General features: G+C 42.0%; 1 protein-coding gene across 1 annotated transcript in view; it reads left to right on the top strand.

Annotated features, from left to right (window-relative positions):
* Positions 1-3,301: 3,301 nt before the first annotated feature.
* Positions 3,302-27,171, top strand: part of PDE3A (phosphodiesterase 3A) — a 368,581-nt gene continuing 344,711 nt past the window's right edge. The window contains exon 1 of the mRNA XM_073318613.2: positions 3,302-4,306. Coding sequence (XP_073174714.2) covers positions 3,320-4,306 — 987 coding nt within the window. The 5' untranslated portion in view covers positions 3,302-3,319. The remainder of the gene's footprint in view (positions 4,307-27,171) is intronic.

Genomic DNA, 27,171 nt, shown 5'->3' with positions numbered 1-27,171 from the left:
CACACAGTTCAAGTCCTGCCTTCACCAGAGAAGGAGAAGGGAATTGAAGTGGGATCTCAGGAGTGTAATCTAACCACTAAGCTACGTAATACTCTGAGATGATCTCCTCAAGCTCTGTTGAAGTTGTTCCAGTTTAATTAAACAACAGAATATTTAAATATTATTTGGGCCACCCCAAGAATTAGAATGATTCTGTAGCCTAGGGGTTAGGGCACTGACTTTAGAGATAGCAGAGCCTGATTCAAATCCCTTTCTTCCCCCTCGAGAGAATGGGGGTCTCCCACAGCCTGGGTGAGCATACTAGGCCAAAGGGAGGGCTCCCTCATTCCACCTGGGACTGTTTTGCTTTGGCCCGCACATGCAACTTAGGCAGCTGAGCACCCATCTTCCCCCAGTTCGTAGGTAGCCTGGATTGAGGTACATAACTTTCAGAGAGGGGCAGGGTTTACCAGCTCCCTGCCTAGCCTACTGGCGTTGGTGGATTGCAATCTTAGGTGTCTATCTCTCCCCGTTCATTGTATAGGTGTTCTTAAGGTACTTAACTCAGCTTGGTAGATCACAGTGTTATTCCTGTGATTTTCGAGGCACCTAAATGTTAGGCACCACAATGCTCAGCGTTGCAACACCTAAGGCCCTTCGTGGATTCCAATGCAATTCCCTTAAATATTAAACCTACGTTTGTCCAACTAGAGAGTACCATTACTTTTCAAATAACCTGAATTATCTGTGTATCGGGGAAAGTAGTATTAAGGCTATATGCTTTCGCCAATGTATGCAACAGATGTTTAAATAGGGTATACAACAAAAATTAGCTGTAGAGAAGTTTGAAAATAAATTTACTACAGGTTTTTTTTGATAATTCTATTTACTGTCAACCTTTCTGATATTAAGAGGCCTATCGCTTTTAAATGAGTAGAGATGAAAGGCATATAGGCCCCTATGGGTGGATGTTCATGCCTGGTGTGGAGCCCAGTGGTATTTTCAGCAGAGCTTTACATAGATGTAAGACTCCCTGCTCCCCTGACAGCCCTTGTCAACAATACATTGCAAACCTTGTCAGCTATTCAGAGTTTGGACTCCTAACCATAAAATAAACAAACAAAAGCAACAAAACCCCCATGAGATTCCTTATAACCAACCTAACCCTCAAAACCAAACTTTACTGAAAATATTCAGGTTTCTTTCTGACCAAACTTCAAACACACAAAACACAAAAATGACAAATCCAGATTACATATTATATAGCCTGGAAAACTATTATTTAAAACCAACCTCAATTCATATGTCATGTTTCTGGTCATAGAAAACACATTACACTGGAGCTACCATTTCAACCCATTAAACTCAGGCATTATGGTGATAGACATGGTATTAAAAACCCAGATATATCCTCAAATAAATACATCACTGTGAATCTGTTTTACATCTTAAATCATTATTTGCTGGGGGAGGAGTAGGGAAATTCTTTTCTCTTATCTGTTCATTTCCTGGCTCTAAATGTTTCCCTGCTGAACGTTTCTCTGCGGTTTGTTTTATTGTGTGCAGTGTACTAAATATATTATTACTATATGCAATGTACCTGGTCCTGTGGCTTTGAGAGCTAGGGCCCTGATCTTGCAAAGATTTAAACCTGTGTGTAACTTTACTCATCAGGCCAATTAAGTATGCTCCCAATTAAGTCTTTGTAGGATCTGGGCCTGACTGTTTCAGCCCCCTCAGAACTGCAGCAAATGCTCTCCCAGAGGGGCACATTCTATTGGCATGGTTCCACTAGTTTAATTGAAGGTGCAGTCAGTTTGGAAAGAGGATTTAGGCTATTGGACCCACAGTGAAGGAAACTGCATTGCGGTAAGACAAAGATGGGACCAGCCTCTCAAAGCCTGACTGGATCTCATGTTCTGGGTCGGCTCAGATAAAAGGGGATGCGAGTGGCACAACCCGGCTCTTGGGGCTGAACTTCCCCAAGGCAGTTAGCTCTGGTGGGCCAGGCTGGGCTTGTCTCTACAAACTGAAGTAAAAATTAATCTCGCTAAACGATTGTGACTTTTTTACTGCCGTGTAATTGCCTCCTCTCTGTCACTCAGATTTATGCCTTTATTGCTCACAGCCGGTGGCAGCCAATTCTCTACTGGTTGGCACGTCCAGCGCCTCAGCTTCTGCAAAGCCGCCAGGCGGGTTGGTGCGACGCGCTCCCGCCCCGGCGCGGCAGCGAGGAGGCAGCAGCCCGCGCGGCTCGTCTGACCCCGCGTTCCCGGGGCTGAGGAGCAAGGGGCTCGCTCCGCGCGGCGGCGGCTGCCGCGTCCGCGCTCTGCTCGCTGCGTGGCCCTGGGCTGGGGTGCTGCCCGCAGCAGCGCCTCCTCCGGGAGGAGGGGGAGCAGAGGGAGCGGAGCAGCGTTTGCCGGGCAGTTGTACAAGCTGAACTGCAAACCCGGCAGCCGCCTCCTGCTTGTTTATTCTCTCTCTCCCCCCCTTCTTCTCCTCCTCGCTTCTTTAATGAGGGGGACTCGCCTCACTTGAAGTTGGGGGGCAAAAATCGGAGAGCGCCCCAAGAGCCTTTAAATAGGGGCAAAGCTGTTCCGAGCAGCTTCCCTCCTGCGGAGCTGCGTCTCTTCCCGGCAGAACTTCACAACTTCTTCATCTCCCCACCGCTTGCCTTTTATTTTTGTGTCTCTCTTCCCCCCGCCCCTTCCCCTCCCAAGATCTGCAATGAACAGGACTCTTCCTCCCCCCAGCCATGGGGAATGGCGAGCCACGGCTTCTGGCAGAGCCGGGGAGGATCGCCCGAGGAGAAGGGAAGAGTGTATGTGAGCGCGCGAGAGAGCAGCAGGAAGAAGAAGCAAGCGGGCAGAAAGTCCCTGCTGCCGCTGCCCGCACGCAGCTCCATCCCGCTCCCCCCCCCCGCACCTCCTTCCAGAGCAGCAGGAGTGCGGGGGAGCAATGATGGCCTAGGAATGAACCAGCGCTGCTGACTTTGTCCAGCGGCTTCTTTCTGTTCTTCCACCCCTTCCGACAACCCCGTGGATTTTTTTTTTTTAAACCTGCAGCGATCTCGGAGGGAGAGCCTATAAAGAGGGCGACAGGCTCTTTGAACAGGGGACAGGAGAGGGAGGCTGATCTCCCTGCAAAATGCGAGGCTTTAACTTTGCCGACTCTTCCTAGCCTTGCCCCTCTTGCGCTTCTCCGTTTGCACCCAGTGATAGATACTAAATTTTCGCAACCTCTGGAGGAACTTGCGAGGAATTTTTCTCGCTCTCTCCCTGCTGGGGAAGGGAGGGGGTTGCCTCGTTTTGTATGTGGGGGAAGAGGGGAGGCTGAAACTATGGCTCTGACCAGCGACTCTGCCCGTGTCCGGGGCAAATCCAGCCGGAGCATTGGCGAGGAGAAAAGCCCAGCAGCAGGAGTAGGATCCGATTGCAATGGGTATTGTTGTTCTGATGGGAAGCAGCAGCAGCCGGGGCAAAAGGAAGACTCAACCTGCCAGCTCTGCTGGGGAGACCTGGTGCTGCAGAAAATCTGGAGCTCCCGGAAACTTTCCTCGGCTCTCTGCGCCGGGTCCCTGTCCTTCTTGCTGGCTCTGGTGGTCAGGTTGGTCCGGGGGGAGATCGGCTGCAATCTGGAGGAGAAGGAAGTAGTGGCGGCGGCGGAGGAAGCAGCAGCCGCAACAGCTGGAGGAGGAGAAGCGAGTGGTTTGCCGTTGCCCCCAGCAGGGCTCCCCAGCAGCAGCTTCCAGCTGACTCCTTGGCTGCATCCCATCGCTTTGCTCTTCAGCCTCATGTGTGTCTTCTTCTGGATGGGCTTGTACTTACTGCGCTCTGGGGTCCGCCTGCACACAGCCGCCTTGCTCCTGGCCGCCTGCTGCGGGGGGGAAGCGATTGTCCAGATTGGGTTTGCGGTAGGGGAGGATCACTTGCTTTCCTTCACCGCCACGGGGGTGGTGCTGAGCTGCCTGGCCACTGTGACATGGCTGGTGCTGAAGCTGAGGCAGGGCGTCCTCATGATCGCCTTGACTAGCGCGGTCAGGACCACGTCCCTCGTCTCCTTAGAGAGGATCAAGGTAGCCTGGAGACCCTACCTGGCTTACTTGTTCGGGCTACTGGGTATCCTGCTGGCCAGGTTCGCGGATCAGCTCTTGCCCCATTGCGGGGCGGCGCAGCCTAGAGAGGTCTCTGGTGCCCAGCTGGCCAAGGAAGAGGTCCCGGTGTTTAAGAGGAGGAGGAGGTCCAGCTCCATGATCTCTCCCGAGATGTCCAGCTGCAGCAACAAGTCTCATCGGAGGACCTCCCTGCCCTGCATACCTAGGGAGCAGGTAAGGAGCGCGACAGATCTTCACAATCCCAGGGGGAATCCAGGAGTCCGGGGACTGAGGAGGAAGGAAAACCAAGCAGTCAGGGTACAGCAAACTTGCGGGGGATTTTTATTTATTGGTTGGTTGAGCAGACACTAGAAAAGGAGTCGTAAGACATAGAGTGAAGCATTGCGAGTTGCTACAAACTTTTTGCTCGGTCCTCTGGATGTATATCAGGGCGGCTGAATGTTTCCCACAAATTAGGGAAGTGGAAACTGTACGTGAAATTCGAAGAGTTCCGTAGCCCCTACCCAAATTCCAATTTTCTTCCTCCTTATTTTTATGCTTGAAATATCACTTTAATCTGCCTTAGTAACACTTTAGTTTTCAGCACTCTGGTCGGCTTTATTTATTTCTGCTCAGTAGAAGGGAGATAGAATTAGAGGAGTCTTTAGAGCAAGGGAAGGCTTGTTTCAAAGTTTCACTATATTAATGTAAAATCTTGAGGTTTTTACGCTGAAGTTTTATTTTTTATTTTTAACTTGGCCAACAGTATAGCTAGCTGTTGCTGGGCTGGCTCTAAATACTGCGGTGGGGTGTGTGTGTGTCTTGTTGTTTGTTTAAAGTATAGGTTAGCCCAAACTGGAGAGGCATCTAGCATCAATTATAAACAGTGATTTCTGAACTTTTTTTGGTTTGTTGAAAGAGGGCATTAATCGTATTAAACTTTCACTGGTCCGTAAAAGGAGTTCATCTTTTTGAAATTAGCATATTTTTAGTTTTGTTTGGTATAGCAAAAAGCCTCTTGCCTAATGTATTGAGTGTGTTTTTTAAGAAGGGGCCTGCAGTAGTTAAGTTGTCATCTTAGCTTTTCGCTTCTTGGCTACTACGCTGAGCGATCAAGAAGTTTTATATCCCAGTTCTTCTGTCCTTTGACACTAGATGTGTAGTTTTTTATTTAGTTTAACTTTATTTTGTAAAAACTGGTATTTGAATAAGAATGGATGTGTGTTTTTGTCTAGAAAAGTTTTTCTCCATAAGCTTCGAAAAGGGAAAAAAATACATCTAAGGATGTGAACAGAATTAATATGAACATCTTTATAGCATAAACAATAAGGGATTCCAGATAGACCCATTAAAACTTAATTTTGCACTTGAAATTGTTTTGAGTTTTTGAGACTTAACCTTACACAGCAGAAGACTATTTTTTGGTGGACTGAGTGTAATTGAGCATATTTGGAGTAAGTATGACACTTGCCCAGTGGTAAAAAGGGAAACCTAGGTGGAAATAAGTGGCAAATGATGTTATATTTCCTTTTCTGTTAGTATTAAAAATGACTTGGTGAACTGTGGCCAGCTAAAGCTTATTCCGTTATACCAAAGGCTTTCTTTCAGGTCCCTTGCTGGATAAGCAGTTAGGTATTTTCTAAGTAATGGCATCTAACCATATGGTGTGGGTGGCTAGTTTGTTTCTAGAAATGGTTTGATTACATCTTTGTGGCAGTTCATAGCATTTGCTGGAAGAATCCCTGACAGCCTATATCCTTGAGGCATATTTTACAACAAATGTACTTATTTATTTGATCTAAACAAAAATGTTAAATAAATATTTACCACAGTCTCCAACAGTGTGGAAAAAATAGAAAACTGACTCAGTTTTGACTCTGTTTTATTATGAATTACGCGAGAGCAATTAGGGTGTAAGAACCATTTGTAAATACAATAACTTTATTTTTCTCTCTTAGATGTTTACTTCATTTGATAACTTTTCCAGAGGCTTCTTGCACTAATCATGTGTAACATCTAAAATATTTTTTCACTTGCTGTGGCACTTTAAATAAATGCAGCTTTCTAGCAGACAAGTTTAAATGTAATCACTTTGATATGGTCTATTAAGCCCTACTATAGTTATCTTCTTTTGCTTATGAATAGAACACAAATCATCTTTATTATATACAGTATTATTAAATCCACTATAGCAAACAGATTACTTTCTCTGTTTGTCTTAATGTTTTCACTTCGGAGCACAGGTTTAATTATGTCTTGTTTTCACCCCAATAGACTGTACAGTGGAGACAACTGACAACTATATAGTTTACTATTTTCAGGGATTTAGCCACATTTCTACTTTAATATTACTCAATAGAAGGATCATGGATTGCTTATGCCATTGCTTATACAAAAATGGATGATTATCTCCAAGTTTGTTTTTAGAAGCAAATTGTCACTTTGAGTGTGTGTTTAATTTCTCTTCACACTCTCTTTTCCTACAGCAACCCTTTTAAAATAACAAAGATAGTAACAAGAAATACTGTGAGGCTCTCAGAAAGCGTCCCTTTTGGCTGACGGCAAAACAGAGTTTGTTTTTTATAAGGAAAATTGGCTCCTGGTAACTTTGAAGAAGCCGTAGGTAAATGTTTCTCCTTAGGACAGCTTTTAAATATAACATGTTTAAAATAAAATACTTTAAAAACAACTGCTCAATAACCCCAAAACAAAGTTATAAAAAAACCCCCAACTTTGAATAGAATGTTGCAAGTCAGAGAGAGTTTTTTGTATGCTGTTTTAGAGATGTGAAAGCTCACATCAGGAAATAGACTCACAATATTGCTTTAATGGGCTGAAAAACCTGCTTGAATTGTGTAGCAGATAATGTAAGAAGCAAAGATCTTGTGAACTTCTTACAGAGCTATTGCCCATTATCTCTTGTATGATATGTTTACATTGCTGAGTAATCTTATTAAGCTTTCATTTGGCCAGAGTAATACTGTTTCAATTCTAATTGTGTGTAGTAATGTGGGTTCTTTCTAAAGCTTATGGACAGTGCGGGGACGGGTGTGTGTGTGTGTGGGGGGGGGGGGGGGAGGGGGGGGAATGGAGATTTGCTGCTTGTTGTGGGTTTTTTTTTTAAACCCCCCGCCCCAAGAGCTACAGTGGTGGTCATGATGATGTGGTAAGTAATGATGTCTTAAACAGTCATAAACTGACTTTTTGCCACTGAAATATAAATCCAGGACATTTTAATCTATTTGGCCTTGCACTATCAAAGTCAAGTGTTTGGAATTGTTAGGTAAATTTCAGTTATACAATATTGGTGTTAGCCTAGTTATCATTAAGTGCTTTTACTTTAAACCCCTGGTGTCAGTAGCTGAATACTTCCTCTGTGTCCCTAAATTATCTCTGGTGGAAACATCTTATCTTTTTCTCAGCCCCAAAATGAACTTTAAAAATAATAAACAATGAAAATCCATTTAGCCACTCTTTTTGGGAAATTGTTCACATTTTTATTTACTGTTGGGTTTTTTTTTGTATGAGCAAAACAGATAGCTGGATTGTAGGGCTCCCACTTGGCATGTGTGTAGTTGTCAGTGAGAAGGGAGTGATTTGATGGTGGTCTGTTTCCGTGAGGTACCTGTGACAATCAACAGCATAGCATCAAGGCACCCCAAAGTAACAGAACTCCTTACTGGTCTGCGTGATTACCCCCCCACACCCCCCCAAACATCAGAGTACCAAATACCTTCAGCTTTCATCAGAAGCAGTTGAGGATGCTTGGTTCCTTGAGGGGTCAGGCGTCCAGTTTCTTTCGGGGGAAGAAAACCTGGTGAGAGAGATAATGAATGAATTTATATTTTCCTCACTGATGTAAATGTGCATGGTGTTTTGGGTAGCTGCACATAGGTGACACTACTCTTGATGGCCAAATCTTTACATCTTGTCAAGCCATCTTTACTCCTCTTGCTAAAGCTGGTGACAGAAGAGGCCCAGCAGATCTAGTAGCCTTTTTGTTGTGCTCTGGTGTTTCCAGTGTGAAAAACTACGTGCTGGAGTATAATACGTTCCGGAGATAACTGTCTAGGAGCCTGTGCAGGCCAGGATGGTAGTCTGTTTTGATTTGAACGTGCAATTGCATGTAAGCATCCAGATGTAAGTATGGTGACCAGACAGCAAGTGTGAAAAATTGGGACAGGGGGTGGGGGGTAATAGGAGCCTTTATAAACAAATAAACAACAAAAACAAACAAACAAAAAACATTAAAAAAAAAACCCACCCCCAAATATCGGGACTATCCCTTTAAAATCGGGACATCTGGTCATCCAAGAGGCAAGATTTGGCCCTAAGATGTTAAAGACAATGTTACTATACTGCATATGCATAGGTGGGCCAAGTTGTATTCTATGCATAGATTTTTGTTGTTGTTGTATGCATTTAATATGAATTTGTTAAAGCAAGTTTTGCCAGTTGAAGTAGCTTAAAGCAGTTCAGTTTGTTGTATTTATTATATTACTTTCAGGGATGCACTTTAGCTATCAGTCGCTGAACTGAAGACCGTATCACAGGGCTTGAAATATCTTCTAGTTTGAAAAACAGGCTTACTAACCACTGGCTAATGCACATACAGATAGGGGACTCACAAGGCTAAACGCTGCCTGGTAAGAAACCTACGTCCAGTTGCTGGGAAATGAGCTAACACTGGAGTTCCTACCAGGGTGCTGACCCTGCTCCAAGGTTCCATCTTTTGGTCAGCTTCTGCCTAGTAGTTGCCTGATGAGTTTGAAGTGTCTTTTCCACCACACTCTCTCCTATGGTTGCTGTAAAGGAGAAGAAGGATCTTTCATTTCTCTTTGCTCCTCTTCTGCTCAGTAGTCTCCTGATTGCTTTAGGGAGGAGAGAGGACTTTCATTTGGGTGCTGGAATGGTGGGAGATAGTGTCTTCACTGTTGCAACTCTCCGCTATTGAGAGGGGGAATTGAGGATTTGTCTCCACTATCATACCCTTCCCCATGACTATTTTTTTTTCCCCAAATCCTCTTTATCCCATGAGTGGTTTCAGTGTCTGCCTCTCCTAGCTTTCCCAGACAGCAGCAGAGTGAAATTGGGATGTATCTTGTGAATTTCACCAGTGCTCTTGGGGTTTTTTAATAGTTCTGTGGAAATGACCTTGAGGGCTTGTCTACACTACCTGCTGGATTGGTGGGCAGTGATGGATCCAGCAGGGGTCGATTTATCACGTCTAGTATAGATGCGATAAATCGACTGCTGAGTGCTCTCCTGTCGACTCCGGTACTCCACCAGAATGAGGAGCGCAAGTGGAGTCGACAGGAGAGCATCAGCTGTTGACTTACTGCAGTGAAGACACCGCAGTAAGTAGATCTAAGTACATCGACTTCAGCTACGCTATTTATGGAGCTGAAGTAGCATATCTTAGATCGACCCCCGTGCAGTAGTGTAGACAAACCAATTTGTTTTGCCAATTTCACTCTGCTGCTTGGGAAAGCTATGAGCAGTGTCAGGCATTAGGGCTGGCTGCAGACTCAAAAAGACAGCACTGCCTCAGTTCACATTTGGAAAATTATCTTTTCAGCCGTAAGTTCTAGTGGTTGTTTTTTTTTCTCTCTCTACAGAAATTGGCTTGAGCTTTTCATGTGTTGGAGACAAGTGGATTTTTTTAAGTCCTCTAGTATACTGCCTTTAAAACAGGAATAATATTAATTTTAATCCGCAACTGTCAGCGTGGTATGGAAGCTGTAAAATTCATACCATCTCCCTAAGAATGGAAGAGATCTGAATTAAAGGTACTAGATAGGATATAGATTTTAAATTTAAAAAAAATCCATATATATTTAGGTAAATAAGTTAATATTTAGATAATGTCCTCTGGTGACTTGCTGAAATGTGGTTACTTAATATATGTCAGACTCCTGAAAAATCATACATAGAGTCCAGATGTAATTCTGTTAAGCATGACTTAATGTAAGTAAACTGCCTTTACTTAGATTTCATTTTTAACTCTCAGAAATTGAAAAGGTGTTGGGAAAACTGTCACAATTGACAAAAATGGACCATAAACCAATCTGTTAAATAAAGAATTTTTTTTTGTCTGCTGTTGATGGGTGAGTAAAATACAGTAGTGACTTTCTGCTTTTTCTGAACTGAGTGTAAAGTGTGAAAATGCAAAGCTGTGGAACTGAAAGAAATCCTATGTATGCTGGGTTGTCATGTTAATTAAACAAACAACCAAAACAGTGACCCTGTGTATAAAATATGTTTTGAGAAGCCTGAAAAACAAACAGTGACACATGTTTTGGACATTAATTGTGACATCTGTGAGACTCTATCCTGTTCTGACATTACTGTGCTCATTCTCTGAATCTTTTTTGCAGGAAGCTGACACACAATCTGTATTTTGTAAAAATAAGGAATATATTGATCTTTGAAGCTGTAGGAGAGGCATAGCTGTAATGGCCGTTAACCACAGGGATTGAAATGGACATCCTAAGTGGTTTAAAAAATAAAACACCCACTGAAATTAAAATATTCATCTGATTCCTAAAAACTTGTTACTTCTCGTATTTTCCCCAAATGTATGTTAGAGCCTTTTTTATTCAATTAGACATGCTAAGTAATGTTGGTTGTTGAGTGGGATTCAAATAGTAAATAAAGTAAAAACTTTTTTCCTCTCATCAGAGTGGATTTCAGAAAGTTACTGCTGAGAGCATTGTTCTTAACCTTACTGCAGCCTGCACCCCTTTAAGTCTCAAAATATCTTCTCACACCCCTTATCAAAAATCGTTGAAGTAAGTCAGTTCTTTAAACCTAGAAATATTTTTTGTTTGTATATTACAATAATCGTTAAATGTATAATGTTAATAAATATGTAGGTTTGATGAAATAAAGTAGTCGTACTTATGTACCTGTGCTTAATTTGTGTTTTTGAGGATTTGCCTTCTAAAATAATCTGGCATGTCTCGCACCCCCAGAAAGGGCATCTTGCACCCCAGGTTAAGAACCACTGGCCTAGAGAATCAGAGAATAGATTATTAAACCATCACCTAAACTGGTAATATTTTACACAATATATCATTCAGAAATAAGTGTATATGAAGTATGCTGGTATAGTACTCATTTTTGTTCTGGACAGTTCTGCTACTGATACAGTATATTAGATAACCTGTTGCCCGTGGAGTTGCAATGCTATATGGACTTCTCTGCGTCAGAGTAGTGATTTGTTTGAGTAATAGCAAAAAAAAAAGTCTGTTTTTTCAATTTTTAACCTTTGCTTCTGGAGAACATTAGCTGTTTTATATGCTGAGTTTTACTTGAGGAGTAAGTTTGGAGTATAGGAGTCTGGGGAAGAACTGTGATTTATTGTTCAAAAACTTGATGGTGAGCCTTACAGTTTAACAGTTGCTTTCCTGCATGTGTATTTGTAACTCCCACTCGGTGTTATTCCAGAAATGGTCTCTGTCTAGCACTCTGTCTTGCAAACACCTGTTCATGTGAGTAGTCCCATCTGAAATCAGTGACACTATTCATGTGAGGTAAAAAACGGATTGGGCCCTTAAAGGGCATCAGAGATCCTACTCCGATTTGCACTATGACTTGCAAACAAGTATATCAGATGATAAATTCAAAAATATAATGGGCAAAATCCATCCTTGCTACTTCATTGATGTCAGTGGAATTATATCAGGAATAAATGCCTCTCCATCTTTATTATCTATATATAAGAAAATATATATCTATATATCAGCCAGTTAATGTGTTTTATAATGGAGAAATTTTTTGCTCTCTGATTTTTTGTAAAATTATTTTCAGTTGTCTGTGTCAGCTCACATTTGGTTGATTATTTCACCTGATGATTAAATATAAGAGTGGTTAAACATCTGGGTGAATGTGATTAGGATAGGGCCAAATCTAAAGGACTAGAAAACATGCCTTATGATGATTCACTCAAGGAGCTCAATCTGTTTAGCTGAACACCGGGGTTAAAAAGTGACCTTAATCACAGTTTATAAGTACCTACACAGGGAACAAATATTTGATAATGGCTCTTCAGTCTAGTAAAGAAAGGTGTAAGGTATGACAATCCAACAGCTGGAAGTTGAATCTAGAGAAATTCAGAGTGGAAATAAGGTGTAAATTTTAAACAATGAGGGTAATTAATTAACTATTGGAATAATTATAGTGGATTCTCCATCACTGACAGTTTTTTCAATCAAGATTGGATGTTTTTCTAAAACATCTGCTCTAGACATTATTTTGGGGAGGTTCTATGGCCTGTGTTATACAGGAGATTAGCTTAGATAATCACAATTGTTCTTTCTGGCTGTGGGATCTATGAAAACCAGCACAGTTGCTGTATAGGAAAATCATGCCTCTGTAATCTGTTAGAATTCTTTGAGCAATTAACAAAATAGTGGATAAAGGAAAATGTCTACTAACAGTAGAATTTGTTTGGACCTTCTTAACAGAGCTTTGACACAGGCCCTCCCAAGAAACTACCAAGATAACTAAATAATCATGAGGTAAAAGGTAATGTTTTGTCAAGGATTAGAAACTGGACAAGAGTTGGAAAACAAAGAGTAGGCCAATTTTTCAGTGTAGTGAAAGATTAATAATATTCCCTGTTCTGTATTTGCATTGGTGATGTTTCATATGTTAATTATTTGAAAAACTAGGTGGACAGTAAAGTGGCAAAATGTGCATTGAGACACAATTATGTAGGTAAGTCAATATTAGAGAAGACTTCAGAATGACCTAACAAAGTTAACTGAATGGGCATCATGATGGCAAATTCAACAATGACAAAAAATGAAAGGAAACCTAGCAAAAAGACTGATTGAAACTACTCCTATGCATTGATATGTTTTAAAGTAACTGTGTAATGTGACCACTCGGGAAAAAGGGTTAGGTGTCAGTTAAAAACATGTTTGTTGTGCAATTTCCATCAAAGAGCCAATCAGAAGGATAGCTATAGAGATGATGGGACAGACAGTAATGCTGAAAATGTTGTTATAAAGCCATTATTTACATGAATAGTAGGCTCTTGCCTGGGCTGTTTGATTTTTGGTCACCCTTTCTCTAAAATGGTATATTGGTAATAAAGAGAGTTCAGAGATGGATGACAATTTATTAGGGGCTTGTAGAACTTTCATGTGAAGAGAGACTGAAAAGCTTGTAAGTACCTGTAGTTTAAATAAATTAATAAGTAGAAAGATGATAGATGAATACAAAATATGAATTGTGTTTAAGAGTAAGGGGGAATTCAATTAAGCTAATTTTAAACTGAGATTTTTTTTCAGACAACTCATCATGAACCCGTGGAACTCTGTCATCGAGTTATATCATCGAGGGCAAGCACTTAGTAGGATTCTTTTTAAAAGCGTTAGACATTTATTATGGATAGGTTAAATGAATACTTTTCTGTATTTCAAACTCTCATGTTTAAGGGGATAAGGAATATGCTAACTGATAATAGGAAGAAACTTCCCCTGTTGACATGTTAGTCTATTATTGCCTGCTACCAGTGATGAGCTGCCAAAATCTTAATAACCGGTTTCCCCCTCACCCCACAAGGGGGTTGTGGCCCACCCCCGCCCCTGGGACTCCTGCCCCATCCAACCCCCGCGTTCCTCGACTGTATCCCTCTCCCCTGACTGCCCCCAGAACTGGGCAGGAGGGTCTCGTGGGCCACTGTAGTGGGTGCCCACCCTGCCCCAAAGAGCCAGAGGGACCTGCCAGTGGGCGAGGTGGGGAGTCCTGGCGGTGCTTACCTGGGGCAGCCCCGGGAAGCATCCGGCAGGTCCCTCTGGCTCCTAGGGGCGGGGGAGCATAGCTAGGGAGGAGCAGGGGGAGCGGCCGCTCTCCCCACTGATCACATCAAAAGTGGCACCTTAGGTACCGACTCCGTGGGTGCGCCGGGGCTGGAGCCTCCATGGGGAAAATTTGGTGGGTGCAGAGCACCCACCGGCAGCTCCCCGCCCCGCGCCTGGCCCCAGCTCAGCTCAGCTCACCTCCACTCTGCCTCCTCCCCTGAACGCACCGCACCACTCTGCTTCTCCCCCCCACAGGCTTCCTGCGAATCAGCTGTTCGCATAGGAAGCCTGGGAGGGCTGAGAAGCAGGTGGCAGCTTCGCACTTAGGCCCAGGGAGGCAGAGGTGAGTTGGGGCAGGGAGCGGTTCCTCTGCGCGGTCTCTCCGGGTTACCTGCTGCGGCGCGGGCGGCCATCCTCGGCCCCCCCCCCCCCCCCCGGCCTGCGCTCCACCTCTGCCTCCCTGGGCCTGAGCGCGAAGCTGTTGCCTGCTTCTCAGCCCTTCCAGGCTTCCTGTGCAAACAGCTGATTTGCGGGAAGCCGGGGGGGCGGGGGCGGAGAAGCAGAGTGGGGTGGTGCATTCGGGGAGGAGGCAGAGCGGAGGTGAGGTGAGCTGGAGTGGACAGTGGTACCCCTGCGCCCCTCCCCCCCGGGTTACCTGCTGTGGTGCAGGCGGTCCTCCTCGCGCCCCCCCAGCTCACCTCCACTCCACCTCTGCCTCCCTGGGCCTGAGCGCGAAGCTGCTGCCTGCTTCTCAGCCCTCCCAGGCTTCCCATGCGAACAGCTGATTCGCGGGAAGCCGGGGGGTAGGGGGTGGCGCGGAGAAGCAGAGCGGGGCAGTGCGTTCAGGGGCAGAGGCGAGCTGGGGCCAGGCGCGGGGCGGGGAGCTGCCGGTGGGTGCTATGCACCCACCAAATTTTCCCCGTGGGGGCTCCAGCCCCGGAGCACCCATGGAGTCGGTGCCTAAGGCACCACTTTTGTCCGGTGGATAAATTTAGAAGCCCTTTTAGAACCGGTTCTCCCTCGCAGGACAACTGGTTCTAAAAGGGCTTCTAAATTTAACAGCCGGTTCTAGCGAACCGGTGCAAACCAGCTCCAGCTCACCACTGCCTGCTACAGGATTCTTACTCTTGCCTCTGAAGCATCTGCTACTGGTCACTCACACAGACAGAACACTGAGTTAAATGGACCACTGGTCTAATCTACTGTGGCATTTCCGATATTCCTAACACAGTCAAGTACTCAAAATTGTTAGGGATAATGCTGCCAACAAGGATCGGTTAGACAAATGCAGCAAAGCCTAATGTTTTCTCTCATGGCCAGTGTAACGGCTGGGAAAATGTAAACCTCTGTGTGTCAAAAATAACCTTTGCTATTGATGTGCTGCTCTCTCCCTATCTAATGTCCCCACCTTCTACAACAGTGTGTTCCAGATTAACATAATTTATTTGCATGCACTCAATATTCTGTTGCTGCCATGTTTTGTCTTGTTTTATAGATAGAATTGAAGTTTAGGGTTGAATTTTAAAATAAAGGAAAAATGTTTCATGCATCAGTAAAATCCTCACAGTATGTTGCCTCTTTAACTCTCCATAGGAAGTCTGTGTGCAAGAGACACACAGGATATTTGCTGACAATTGCTGAGTGAAGCATTAATTGCAATTGAAAAAGTAACAGTTCAACAGAGTCCTGTTAGAATTAGAACTCACTTTATCCCTACTAACGGATCTACAAAATACATCAATCCTAGCTATACTGATTCTAGGAAAATTATGTTGAGCCACTGTAAGGTTCTGCTGTTGAGACTCTGATGGTAACTCTAATCAGACCAAATTGATAATCTGTTTCATCCTTGCTTAAAGACTGATGCCCATAGTTTTAATTTGATTATCAGAATTGTCACAGTATCTGGTTTACAGGATCGTGTTGTACTATGACCAGGAGTTAACCTCCTTTGGATTGCCTGATTTATTTATTTATTTTAAACCATTGGAACTACTGTGTTTGGAAGATCATCCTTTGAGTTTAATGGGTAATTGGGGTAGTGGTGGGGAAATGATTAGACTAATATATTCTCTGAAAAGTTCAAAATATTTGATGAATAAGTGCGAAATATTCCCCCAGCTTTATAAACTGAAAATTGCTGAAATAATTTTTGAGCAGTATCATTACATTCTTTTAATATGCTATTCTAGCATTTGAGTAGCTTGATCCATAACCACAGTTGTGTCTGACCAGCAATGAAAGAAGGCATTTTGAAAGAGCTATAAAATCTGAACTGCTTAGGAATCTGCACCTGAGCAATATTTCCCTTTTAATTATGCTAATAAACAGCAGATTTTCTAGGTTTGTTCTCCCATGCTTTCAGCTGTAGGTGCCTTAGGAATAAGCGCTTGTGTGACCTAAAGGTGTATGCATTTCCTTAACATCTTAATTAAAGTGACACGTTTAAGAATGTGTAGCCTTTATTGTGCAGCTGTGTGGATTGGGAGGGGAGGGTTGCACAACCTTTTATTATGCACTATGCTGAAATTAAATATTTCAACCATAGCAAAGCGCTGAATGAAATAATAGCCTTTTTGTGTGGAGGGTGGGAGAGAAGGAGGGTATCCTGTTAGAAGTCATATACTAACCAAATCTAATTTGATTTTCATTGCACACCCAGCTTTGCCAGTTTGTTTTGGCTTTGATGTACAGACAATGCTTTTGGATGGATGACACTCAAACCTATTCCATGATACAATACAATATAGTAGCTAATAATCATTCAAATAGGTATGTGACAAAATGCCAGATGATCCTAAAGCTCTCTAATTGGTGGGGATAATGACTGGTTATTGCTGAAAAGATCCAGTCACACTGATTTTTTTTTTAATACATAACCTGTCAGTTAAAATGGAATGATATGCAAGTTAAATATATAAAACATTTTTAAATATGGCTTGGATTTTACTTAAGCTTGCAAGTCTGGTTGGTGCAGGAGTATCTTTTGCTCGGATGCAGACATGGGGCCTGAACTTGTGAGGCACTGAGCACGTTCAGTTCTCACTAAAGTCACTGGACAACATCTTAAAACCTAGGTTATGCAAGGTAAAGTACTAAATAAAAGTGGTCTGATTTTTTTTCAAGGGCTACTGACCATCCCGTTTCCATTGTCATCAGTGGGAATTAGAGAGGTTCAGTATCCAGGTGTAAAAAGGGGCACTCACCTTCTGAATGCCTCCTATCAGATGCATGTGGTGCTGCAGTTTCTCCTCCCCCACCCCACCCCCCGCTTGTGGTGCCCCCCTGTAGGTTGCTGACCTTGCTAGACAGGTCTTCAGTGGCTCAGGCCCCTGGCTCCAATAAAAGGAACTGCAAGGCCTGACAGGCTGCTTCTGTACAGCCTTTCTAGGCAGGCCTGGAGGACCCACCTTCACCGCTCCTTTCTGGGGCAAGGTATAGTAGTACCTTAAGGCCTTCAGCAGAAGTCCACAAAGGGCCAGATACACCCTGCACCCCGTCACTAAGTAGTAGGGTAATCTTTCTTTTCTGCAACAGCAGCCCTAGTGCAGAAGAGAGGGCACCTTTCCACTATGGATCTGCAACTAGCAATAGCATCCAATTATGGGAAACTGACCACTATTAAGAAACAGATTTCAGAAGGGTTTGTTTGGTTGCAAGATAACTCCCACCTTCTATGTGTTTCAGTGCTGAAAATAGTAGCACCCAGTGGCTTTGTTTGATAATCACAAACAGACAGGTGAAGATGTTCATGCTTATGAACATAGTGGAATATGAATAGGTGATTTTATTCTCATTGAAGATGGTAATTCAAAGCTAGTATTGGCTGAATTGCTCACATAGTTACCGGAGTTCTTGTGCAATACCTTTTTTAATCTCAAAAACTCAAATTAGTAATTTGGAGACCATGCTTCATTATCTCTCCACTCCACCCCCAAAAAGCAGCTATTGAAATTGTAGCTTGAAGGGATAGAATTCTTAGTTGAGTTCTTAGAACACAGTTTCTGAGTGAAGAAACATAGTGTGGCATTGTACGTTCTGGACAGCTATGGTTGTTTTCTAACATGTCTGCAGGCACTGGTATGTATCTTGTGCAGGCTTGTAGTTTTGTGTCAGCCTCTGTAACCATTTCTTGACTTTTTGTCTTAATGTATTTTTCATCACTCCTTAATTTTTAAATTTTATTTGGGATCTAATTAATTTCTCTATAAATTACACTTTTTAAAAATTTAATCTGGACTTTAAATTACTCTTAAATTTTGCTAGAATTCTCCCAATTTTTTATTTTATAATTTTACTAATTTACCAGGAATTTGGGATGTGTGTGTGTGTGAGCGCATTTGTGCATGGGTGTATTATGATATCTAATATATAAATCAAATGTAGAGGCTATTCCTGCGCTGGAAATAAAAGTTCTTGCTGGTCAGGTTCTCAGTCACTTGGGTACCCAGAGTGATTGTCTTGCCACTAGCCTCAGCTGTGACCTGGAGTGCAAAAGTGTTTAGACGTGAGAATCTGATAAGTTCCGAGTACAGCTTGGGCCAGCACTGTTCTCATAGATACAGAATGAAAACAATGCCAAAGTGAGCCAGGAGATGTGTGGAGGCTTTTGTAGCATGGAATTCTGCTTTGGTAAGGAATGAGATAAGACTAGTTAAAATAAATGGTTGACTGAGATAAATTTCCCAGGTGTATGAATGATGTGCTTTATCCATTAAAACTTACTGCTTAGTAGTATAACAGGTTTACTTCTGCCCTGGTATACCCATGTTCAAGGAAGTGGCAAACCGGTCAGTGTTTATATTGTTTATTAGAGTGCTTATGGAAATGAGTAGCAGGAGCACTACTTCCAAAGTATTCATTGATTAATGATTTTTCACATAGTTCAACTGGCATTTCTGTTTAATTCAAATCTTTCTGTTTGCCTTTAACTCTGAAATGCTGCGAGTATAATTCATATTCAAGTACTGATTTAAGACCATTTTTAGACCAATTTTAATCATCTGCAATTAAAATTCTTAAATGCATTCTTTATTATCAACTGATTACACTGAACTGCAAATGAATAAACATATCTCTATTAATGGGATTAGTGTTATACTTACCCTGTGCTTTGTGATGGGCTAAACCGTGAGAAGGGACTAGACTAGGTTTTTGGAAGCTACTATCATGGGTGGACTTTTAAAAAATGCTTTTGATCATCAGAAGATTGAGCACTTGCAGTTCCCGCTGACCTCTTAGGATGTCCTTTAATGAACTTGCTGGCTAGTTTAACTTCAGATGGCATTAGCAATTTACTCACCTGGCTAATGGGTTGTAATGTATCATTTCTTGACAAACAGACTTGTGGCCTCCTGTTGTTTGTTTCTTATTATAAAGCGCATTTACACTGTGTTTTCAAAGATGAAATTGTGACTTTTATATTGTAGGAACAATTACTTTTCTATCTTAAAAGCCTGCTGTATTCTTGGCATGGGCAGTGTAATATAATAACATAGGATCATAGTAAACAAAATATGTGATTGGGTAATATGATTTATAGGTTTCAGAGTAGCAGCCATGTTAGTCTGTACTCGCAAAAAGAAAAGGAGTACTTGTGGCACCTTAGAGACTAACAAATTTATTTGAGCATAAGCTTTCGTGAGCTACAGCTCACTTCATTGGATGCATCCGATGAAGTGAGCTGTAGCTCACGAAAGCTTATGCTCAAATAAATTTGTTAGCCTCTATGATTTATAGGCACTCTCTGTGTATGTGAATAGCACATGTATTTCTCCACACTACAACACAAGAAAACAATGTTCCTTGGAAGGCAAACATTTTCAGTTATAATAGAAGATTATTGGAAAGCATATATTTATCATTTACCTTTAAACCTATTAAATTTTTACTTCAGCTTCCTATTGTGTTGTATGTTGTGTACAAACTTGCTTAGCTGATATTTAAGGCTCTCCATCCATCTGGTCCCCAAACTGAGTGACTTCTTGACTCCATATTTACTGATATGGGACCATTCTCATGGTTAGCAATGACTACTAGATACGTGTTCCAAACCTTTCTTTATATTTTAGCTGTGGCACACCTTGGACCTGTAACCCTCTTTTAATCTGCATAGTTGAGATAATTTTTGGCTTTCCTAGATGCCTCAGACCAGGATGTCCTACATACAATAAGAGTAAATTTGCATAGAAAAAGCAGATTTTTTTTATTTATTTTCTTGTCTTCATATCTGGAAACTGTCTCTTGTTGTTTAGATCTTCAGATTTTGTTACTCTCTTGGGAACTTCTACAAAGCTGTGATCAGAAGTGATAAAGTGCTTGGCTATGAATTGGTCCAGCTTCTTAATGGACGAGAACTTGAGTTCCAAAACATGTACTTACATCATATTCTGGTTTTAGCTGTGTATTGTTTATTCCCAGCTGAATGTGGAGACAGTACAATAAAGAATAATATAGATTTGCCAGTGAGACTGATGTATCACAAACTACGGTACCTTTAAATGCTCTTAAAAAGTTGTAGGACTGGATCCTCAGCTGCTATGAGAAACTCAGTTAAACTACTGTCATTTACACTAGCTGAAAACCTGGCCAATGTTGCATGCAGTGAATCAAACTAATTGAGTTCTGACAATTTTTTTTGTCTTTTGAGGTGGTAGAAATCTAGAAGCTCACTGTTCAGAGGGAGGGAACAGGGTATGCCATGATCTTTATTGTGCTAAGGTCTGCAGATCATTACAATGGATGCTTGGAAGGCAGAACTAGGCTTGTCGCTCTTTGGCAGCAAAGGAATGCCCTGTTGCCTGAAATTCCCACTGGTTTATCCACCCCCACCCCCAATGGCAGGCAGCTCAGCCAGCCCTCCTTGCGCAGAGCTCTTCTGAGGAAAATTCAAAAATCTATTTAAAAGTTGTGACTAAAAGTTGGGTATAATAATGTACCTGTGTAATTCCTAGCTCTGTCTGAAGGCTAAATATGATTGATTTTTTAGGAGACTATCCCCTGAGCTTTGCTTCCTTGTTTGAGGCCTTTGCAGTGGCTAGTACCCCTGCAGACTTCAGGGACGGAGTGGCTGAAGAACACCAGAGGCAAAAGGAAGGGCCTGTCTCTCTTGCTTTACCTCTTATCAGATGTCTTGTTAGGGAGTTCAGATGGCTCTGTTGGTAGGATGCTGTTTTCCCCCCACAATTTCAGCCCACTCCAGGCAGGATCTCCCCTGAGCACGTGAGAAGCCAGGAAGAACAGAAAAACTGGTGCCAGGGTAAGCAGTTCTCTCTCCCTCTTCTCCATGAGGGCAGTGTGCCAGTTAAAACATCACACTTGTAGCCCACACCAGCAGATATGCTGCAACTGTGAAGCCCAGCTGTCTCCTTCCTGTCATCTTGGGCCATGGATGGAGGGTACTGGACACAGCATGGGCAGTGCCAAGAGAGTGCGGTAAGTGGCCTTCAGGCTAAGCTCCCTCCCCTGCTGCCACCGATGTAACAGAGCTCCTAGGGTGCCCTTCTGATATCCTAGGCTGGGGCCTCCTGTGGAAATTAAGACCCTTCTGGCCTATGTGGAGCTTATGCCAGAGTTGGAAGGGTAGATCCTTTGGGGAGTCCATTCTTGAACATCAGTTCAGTACCTTCCTTGAGAGACCCAGAGGGGTTTGTGGGGATCGGGAATGGGAAGAGACAGTAGGTATCTTTGAGGATGGAGATGGCTAGTCACTTGAAATATTTTTGGAGCAGTATCTGAGCCCAATTTCTCTCCCCTCTGTGAAACAAAGGATTGTAGGATCCTTCTTGAATTGTAGATACCAGAACTGGACATGGTATTGTCATAGCAGTTGCTCCGTTCAAATGCAGAGGTGATATAACCTTGCTGCTTGAGATTCCCCTATTTATCTATCCAAGGACTGCATTAGCCCTTTTGGACACAGGGAGCTCGTGTTTAGCTGATTATCCACTGTCACTCCCAGGTCTTTTTCAGAATCACTGTTTCCCAGGACAGTCTCTCCAACCCTGTAATTGTGGCCTAAATTCTTTGTTGTTTGAGTGCTGGTTCCTATGTGTATTCCACTGTGGGTCTGTGTGGGCTCCACATGCCGAGACTGGGAATTCTTGCAAGCAGTGACTGTTGGTGCATGTCTGCAAACCTACTCTCCTTGTGTTCTGCATAGCTCTGTCCCACTCTGGAGAGGAATGGATCATCTAGAATAGAGACAGAAATTGACATGCAAAGATTGGTTTATTTCATTAGGGTCAATTTTTTCCATCCTCCGCAGAAGAAGAAATTGTTCTTTTCCCTCAAAATATATTTAATCCAATCAGTAATTTAGAAAGGTAGAATTGATTTGTCTTGACTGTGGAAGCTGTGTCAAATGGTGGGAATGTCAGAGGGTGGGGCATTCCTCTGCTGCCAGTGACTGACCTGGTTCGGTCCACATGCTGCAAGCAGGCTGAAGTACTCATTGTAAAGGATCTGTGGACCCTATTACTCAAAGAGAGGACATTTTTCAGATAAAGAAAAATGCTCCTTTTCTCCTGTGAAATCCACATTTTTTTTTTCAAAGAAAATCTACATTAGCTGAGAAGTTCTTGTTTTGTTCCTTTTTAAAAAATGCATTTCAAAATTGGTGTTAGCTGATTATTGACCTTATTTTATCTATCTTCTTGGAGGCTCTTATTTTTAATGCTTCAACTTTTTATCTTCAGCTTCCAAGATACTGTAGTGGCCCTTTACTCCCTTTAGGCTTTATGTCCTGAGTGATACTTGGAAATCTGTGTATCTTGTGACATCATAAATGTTTTTGTTGGCAATCCACACAAATGAAGTAGGACTGTAAAAGCAAAGTTTAACAGTGGTGAGGATGACTAAATTTGAGAGGGCTTTATGTTAAAATCTTATTAATACCCATAAAAGAGAGAAATTTGGCCTCAAATAACAAATGGAAGCATTTGGCAAAGATACACCTTGCATTTAGTGAGACTCTTTTCTCTGGTCTAATTTTGAAGAAATTGTTATCAGCTGGGTGAAATCTTGTTACGGGATTGAGACTGATAGGTGTGAACTGCCATTTAATTTAACTAAGCAGAAGCACCACCTCAGACAAAAGAAATGTGTGAATTTTCCCAGGATCTCTTGCAGAGTATTGTCTTGTGTAGGAGTTTGTGTGAGAAGGCAGAACTCAAAGAAACCAGGGAGAGACAAGAGAGCCTGGGGGTGGCAGGAGAGAGAAAGAAGACTACCTAAAGAGCCTCTGAAAGCACACTGGGTGACCTTGAAAGAAACCTGGGGAGAGGTTTCTGGGTGAGAGGTGCAGGTAGAAAAGAGAGTGCTCTTGCTGCTTTGAGCAAAAAAAGCAGTTTCTTGCTATATGATTCCTTCGGCGGTCAGAGACACTGGACTTTGTACATTCTTTGTAAATAAACAAAACTGCATCAAAGAAATACTGGACTACCACCAACTTCTGCTCCCAACTGGAATACCCAGATGGCCCCAAACTTTAACTAGCTGCACTGGTCGTCAAAAGGTGCAACAGTGCTGTTTAAAATTAGTGAGAACTTCTGTTCTTCCCCTGCCTTCTCCCTGAAAGATATACAGTAGATTTGAGCTAATTTTCACTTTTTGGTAATTCATTAATCAGATTCATTATTGCAAAATGCAATGCAAAACGGATGTCTTGCTCTGTTTCTCAGCAAAGACCTAATAGTGTTTGCAGAGAGATTTTGGTTTACTACTTTTATCTTTTTAAATTTCATATGGAGCTTTTCATCCATAGATGTCAGAGAGAAAACTCTTTTTTTCAAATTATGCAGCTGAGGGACAAGAAGGTAGGGAGGAAAAAAGTACCTGACATCAGAGATGGGCTGAACCAAAACTGTGGACCTCCAAAATGCTCGAATTTTGAAAAAGTTGAGATATGGTCTCAGGTCCATCTTTCCTTTGTTTTAAGTTTCATGGTAAGAGATTATAATTGACAATCATTTATCTTTATGATTTAATAGACATGTTCAGATTCATGAAAATGGAAATCTGGTGACTCAGTGTCAGTGTTTTATTAACTGATATATAGCTATAAAATACACCCCGGTCAGCAGGCTGCGACAAATCTCCCTTTGTTAATGCTAAGATTCTGAGTAAACAGTACCCTATTTGGCATACACAATACCTAAATTTTCAATTTAATGTTGGCAGCAAGTTTCTCTATAGCATGACATTGGAAAAAGAAGCTCCTTCAGTCCTGGTTTAATTAGATCCAGAAGGAGATAGTCATGAAGAAATTCAAGCAGCCATAAAGAGATACAAGTTTGACAGCTATCTCAACATTTGGTTAACTCAGAAGTTGTCAGAAAACATTCACTTACAGTCAAAAGGAAGCTTCTACATTTCTGTTTTGAATACTGGCATTGGGCAGAGTGCTAGTTACACTGTGTATATGCTTGATTATCTTAGTATATTTTTGTGCCCCCGAAAGCTTTTCTCGTAGAAAATACATACTATTTTTTGTTGCACTGTACAGTATGAAACTCAAGTAAATATTTCTACAAAGCAGTCTTCAACTGGTCTCTACATACCAGTAGACAACATTTGTTATGGGAATGCTTTGCTGCATACAGAATTTTACTGTTTCTTCCCTTCTCTTCTGATGTAATAGAAACTATCAGAATAATTCTTGCTTTTCTTTGAATCAGTTATTACTACAGTGACCTAGGTAGCTTGTTAATCAGGAGATAATCCACAATTAGGTTGATGATCATAACTATATCACATTTCTCTAACAAGTGTCTACATCAGTGCTATCTTGTAGCTTCTTCTCTACATTTTTCAGCAAGAGAGAGGTCCAAATTCAGCCCTAATATGAGTGCATCTCGACTGAAGTCAAAAGTGTTGGACTGTCTTATTCTAGGGATGAATTTGGGCTAGATACTATAAGCAAGATTTCCTGATGTAAACATTTATTTTATTTTTGTTTGTTGAAGCATTCTTAATGATACCATTAGCACTGGCATCAGGATGCCTCAAAAAATAGCCCCCCCAATCAAAAACCCAGAAAATACACTAAACACACACGAATGGGTCAATAGAACCATTGTGGATCTTTAACTTTAGTTATGCAAAAAACCTTATCCACTAAATATATAACTTGTGAAACTGGAGAATGAGTTACTCGTATTGACTAATCATGGCGTATTGGCCAGTGAGTGGAATCATCTCATATTAAAAGTCCCAAGATTGCAAACTTGCAACCGTAATATTTGCTGTGCAGTGCAAATGTTTAAGATAGTGTAGTAGTGCTTTTATTAATCCTTGGTAAAATTTCAGAACAGTCTTATTTCCTTCCTCCTCTATTTCTGTACCAACATATGATGCTGGAAAGCAGTAGCACTGTGAAAGTAGCCACTTGGACATGGTATGTGAGTAAACTCATCTGGACAGTGAATTTTATTAAATCACTATGCCAGCTGCTCCCAAAGAGAGCTGCAAGTATAAAATCTGTTGTTACTTTGACCATATATCGATGATGTTAACATACCAGATGGCGAATTGATGACCCCTACAGTAATAACACTTGGCATTCTATCACACTTTTCATCTCTAAAGCACCCTACAGATATTTGGCTCGATATGATGAGGTGCTTAGTGTCTTCAACTCCCATTGAGGTCCATGGGAAATGAGGGCCATTTGCATCTCACAAGAATGGGCACATTCACTGATTCATTCCTTGTTAACGCCAACTGTGGTGTGTTTTTGTTTTGTTGAAGAGCTCTAGAAATTGCGTTGTTGGTTCTTGCTTACCCCAATGACCTGGGTTAGAGGTGTTTGTCAAAATCACTGGCTTTTTCCCCCTAAGGCCCCAATCCCATGCAGTGCCAAATGTCCTTGAGTCCAATTGAAGTTTATGGAAGTTGTGGGAGTCACAGTAGGTGACCTAGGAAAAACTGATTGAGGAAGTTAATTACTCAGATTTTCACTTATCTGTTTTCTTCTGTACATTGGCCAATCTTGGTTGCTTTACTTGCATAAGTAGGACTATTTACTTGAATGGGGTGAGGAATAATCTCCCTGTATTATCTAATCTTTCCTTCATAGAAACTCAAATTCAGCACTTGTTTTTTTAGAAAATTCAGAGTATTCCTCCTGTCTACTTCCTTCTTTCTCAAGCTCTCATAATCCCCCTCCTTCCCCCGAGGCTATCCCGCCTGTAATGCTCCCAGTCCTAGCTGGATGAAGAGTCAGATGCCAAAAGTTGCCTCTGAACTCAGTTTTCTCACTTCAGTGTCCTACTCGTCAAGAACTTCTGTTTTTGCATCTGAACAGTATTTTATATTGATTTACCAAATGTCAACTTACTTTGCACTGTAAATACATACATTAAAAAACCCTTGATGGAGTTTGGTGGTGTGTTTTGGCCATAGATGTTTCTGTAGTTGCTCTTCCCTTAAGCGAAGTTCTTGTTGATTTATCGAGACAATCTTTTGGGCTATTAAACATTGCTTGCATGTGAAAAGTGAGATGAAGCATCCACGAGTTGTTGGCATTTGTGCATTGGATGGTTGTTCCTTAGCAGCCTGATTTGAAAGCACAGCATAATTGGCATATAAAGGCCGGATTCCTCCGTCTTTACTCATGTGAGTTAATGCTGTCTAAGTCAATGGGGGCCACTTACATGAATAAGAGCTGCAGGATGTGAGCATAAAAAAGCTGTACATTCCACACTCTATTTAACTTTAGTTGTGTTTTTAAAAACATAAATCTTTTTGTCACTTGAGTTGTAGCTAACTGAATGGTTTTCAGACGGCTGTTAAAACCCAGGCCTGTCAAGTATGAAATTGTCCAGTCGATAAATGAACTTCATGAAATAATCCTTCCCCTGGGGGCATTTTAAGGTTTTGAATCTCTGTAGGAATGGGTTGGGTACCTTCAGGTAACGTGCTGGTGCAAAGAGCCTTCTTGTTGTTTTGAGAATACTGCAATTCTGTTGCTGTGTGTGTTTAGCAAACCATGGAGTAGTCTAGTTTCAACAATTATGTGTGTCTGCCTTTCTAACATTCAAGCCCCACTTTTTAAATATGAATTGAGCCCAGTTTCAAAAAACCCAAACATTTTGGTTTGGTGGCAGGTGACGGCCAACTTTTTTGTTTTGTTTTTTTAAATGGGGGGCTGTTCTAATCCTTATCTGTACTATGCTTGTTTAATTAAGGTAATTTTGGTATGTGACCCTGGGTGGTCCACTGTGATTTCCAGGCTATTCCATGAATTTCTGATGCCCTGCTCCTTCTACTCCCCAGTAATCCCATGGT

The sequence above is a fragment of the Lepidochelys kempii genome, chromosome 1 (assembly GCF_965140285.1).
Source record: "Lepidochelys kempii isolate rLepKem1 chromosome 1, rLepKem1.hap1, whole genome shotgun sequence".
Lineage (NCBI taxonomy): Eukaryota > Metazoa > Chordata > Testudines > Cheloniidae > Lepidochelys > Lepidochelys kempii.
The sequence above is the reverse complement of the archived record's forward strand: the minus strand, read 5'-3'. Positions and strand labels throughout refer to the sequence as shown.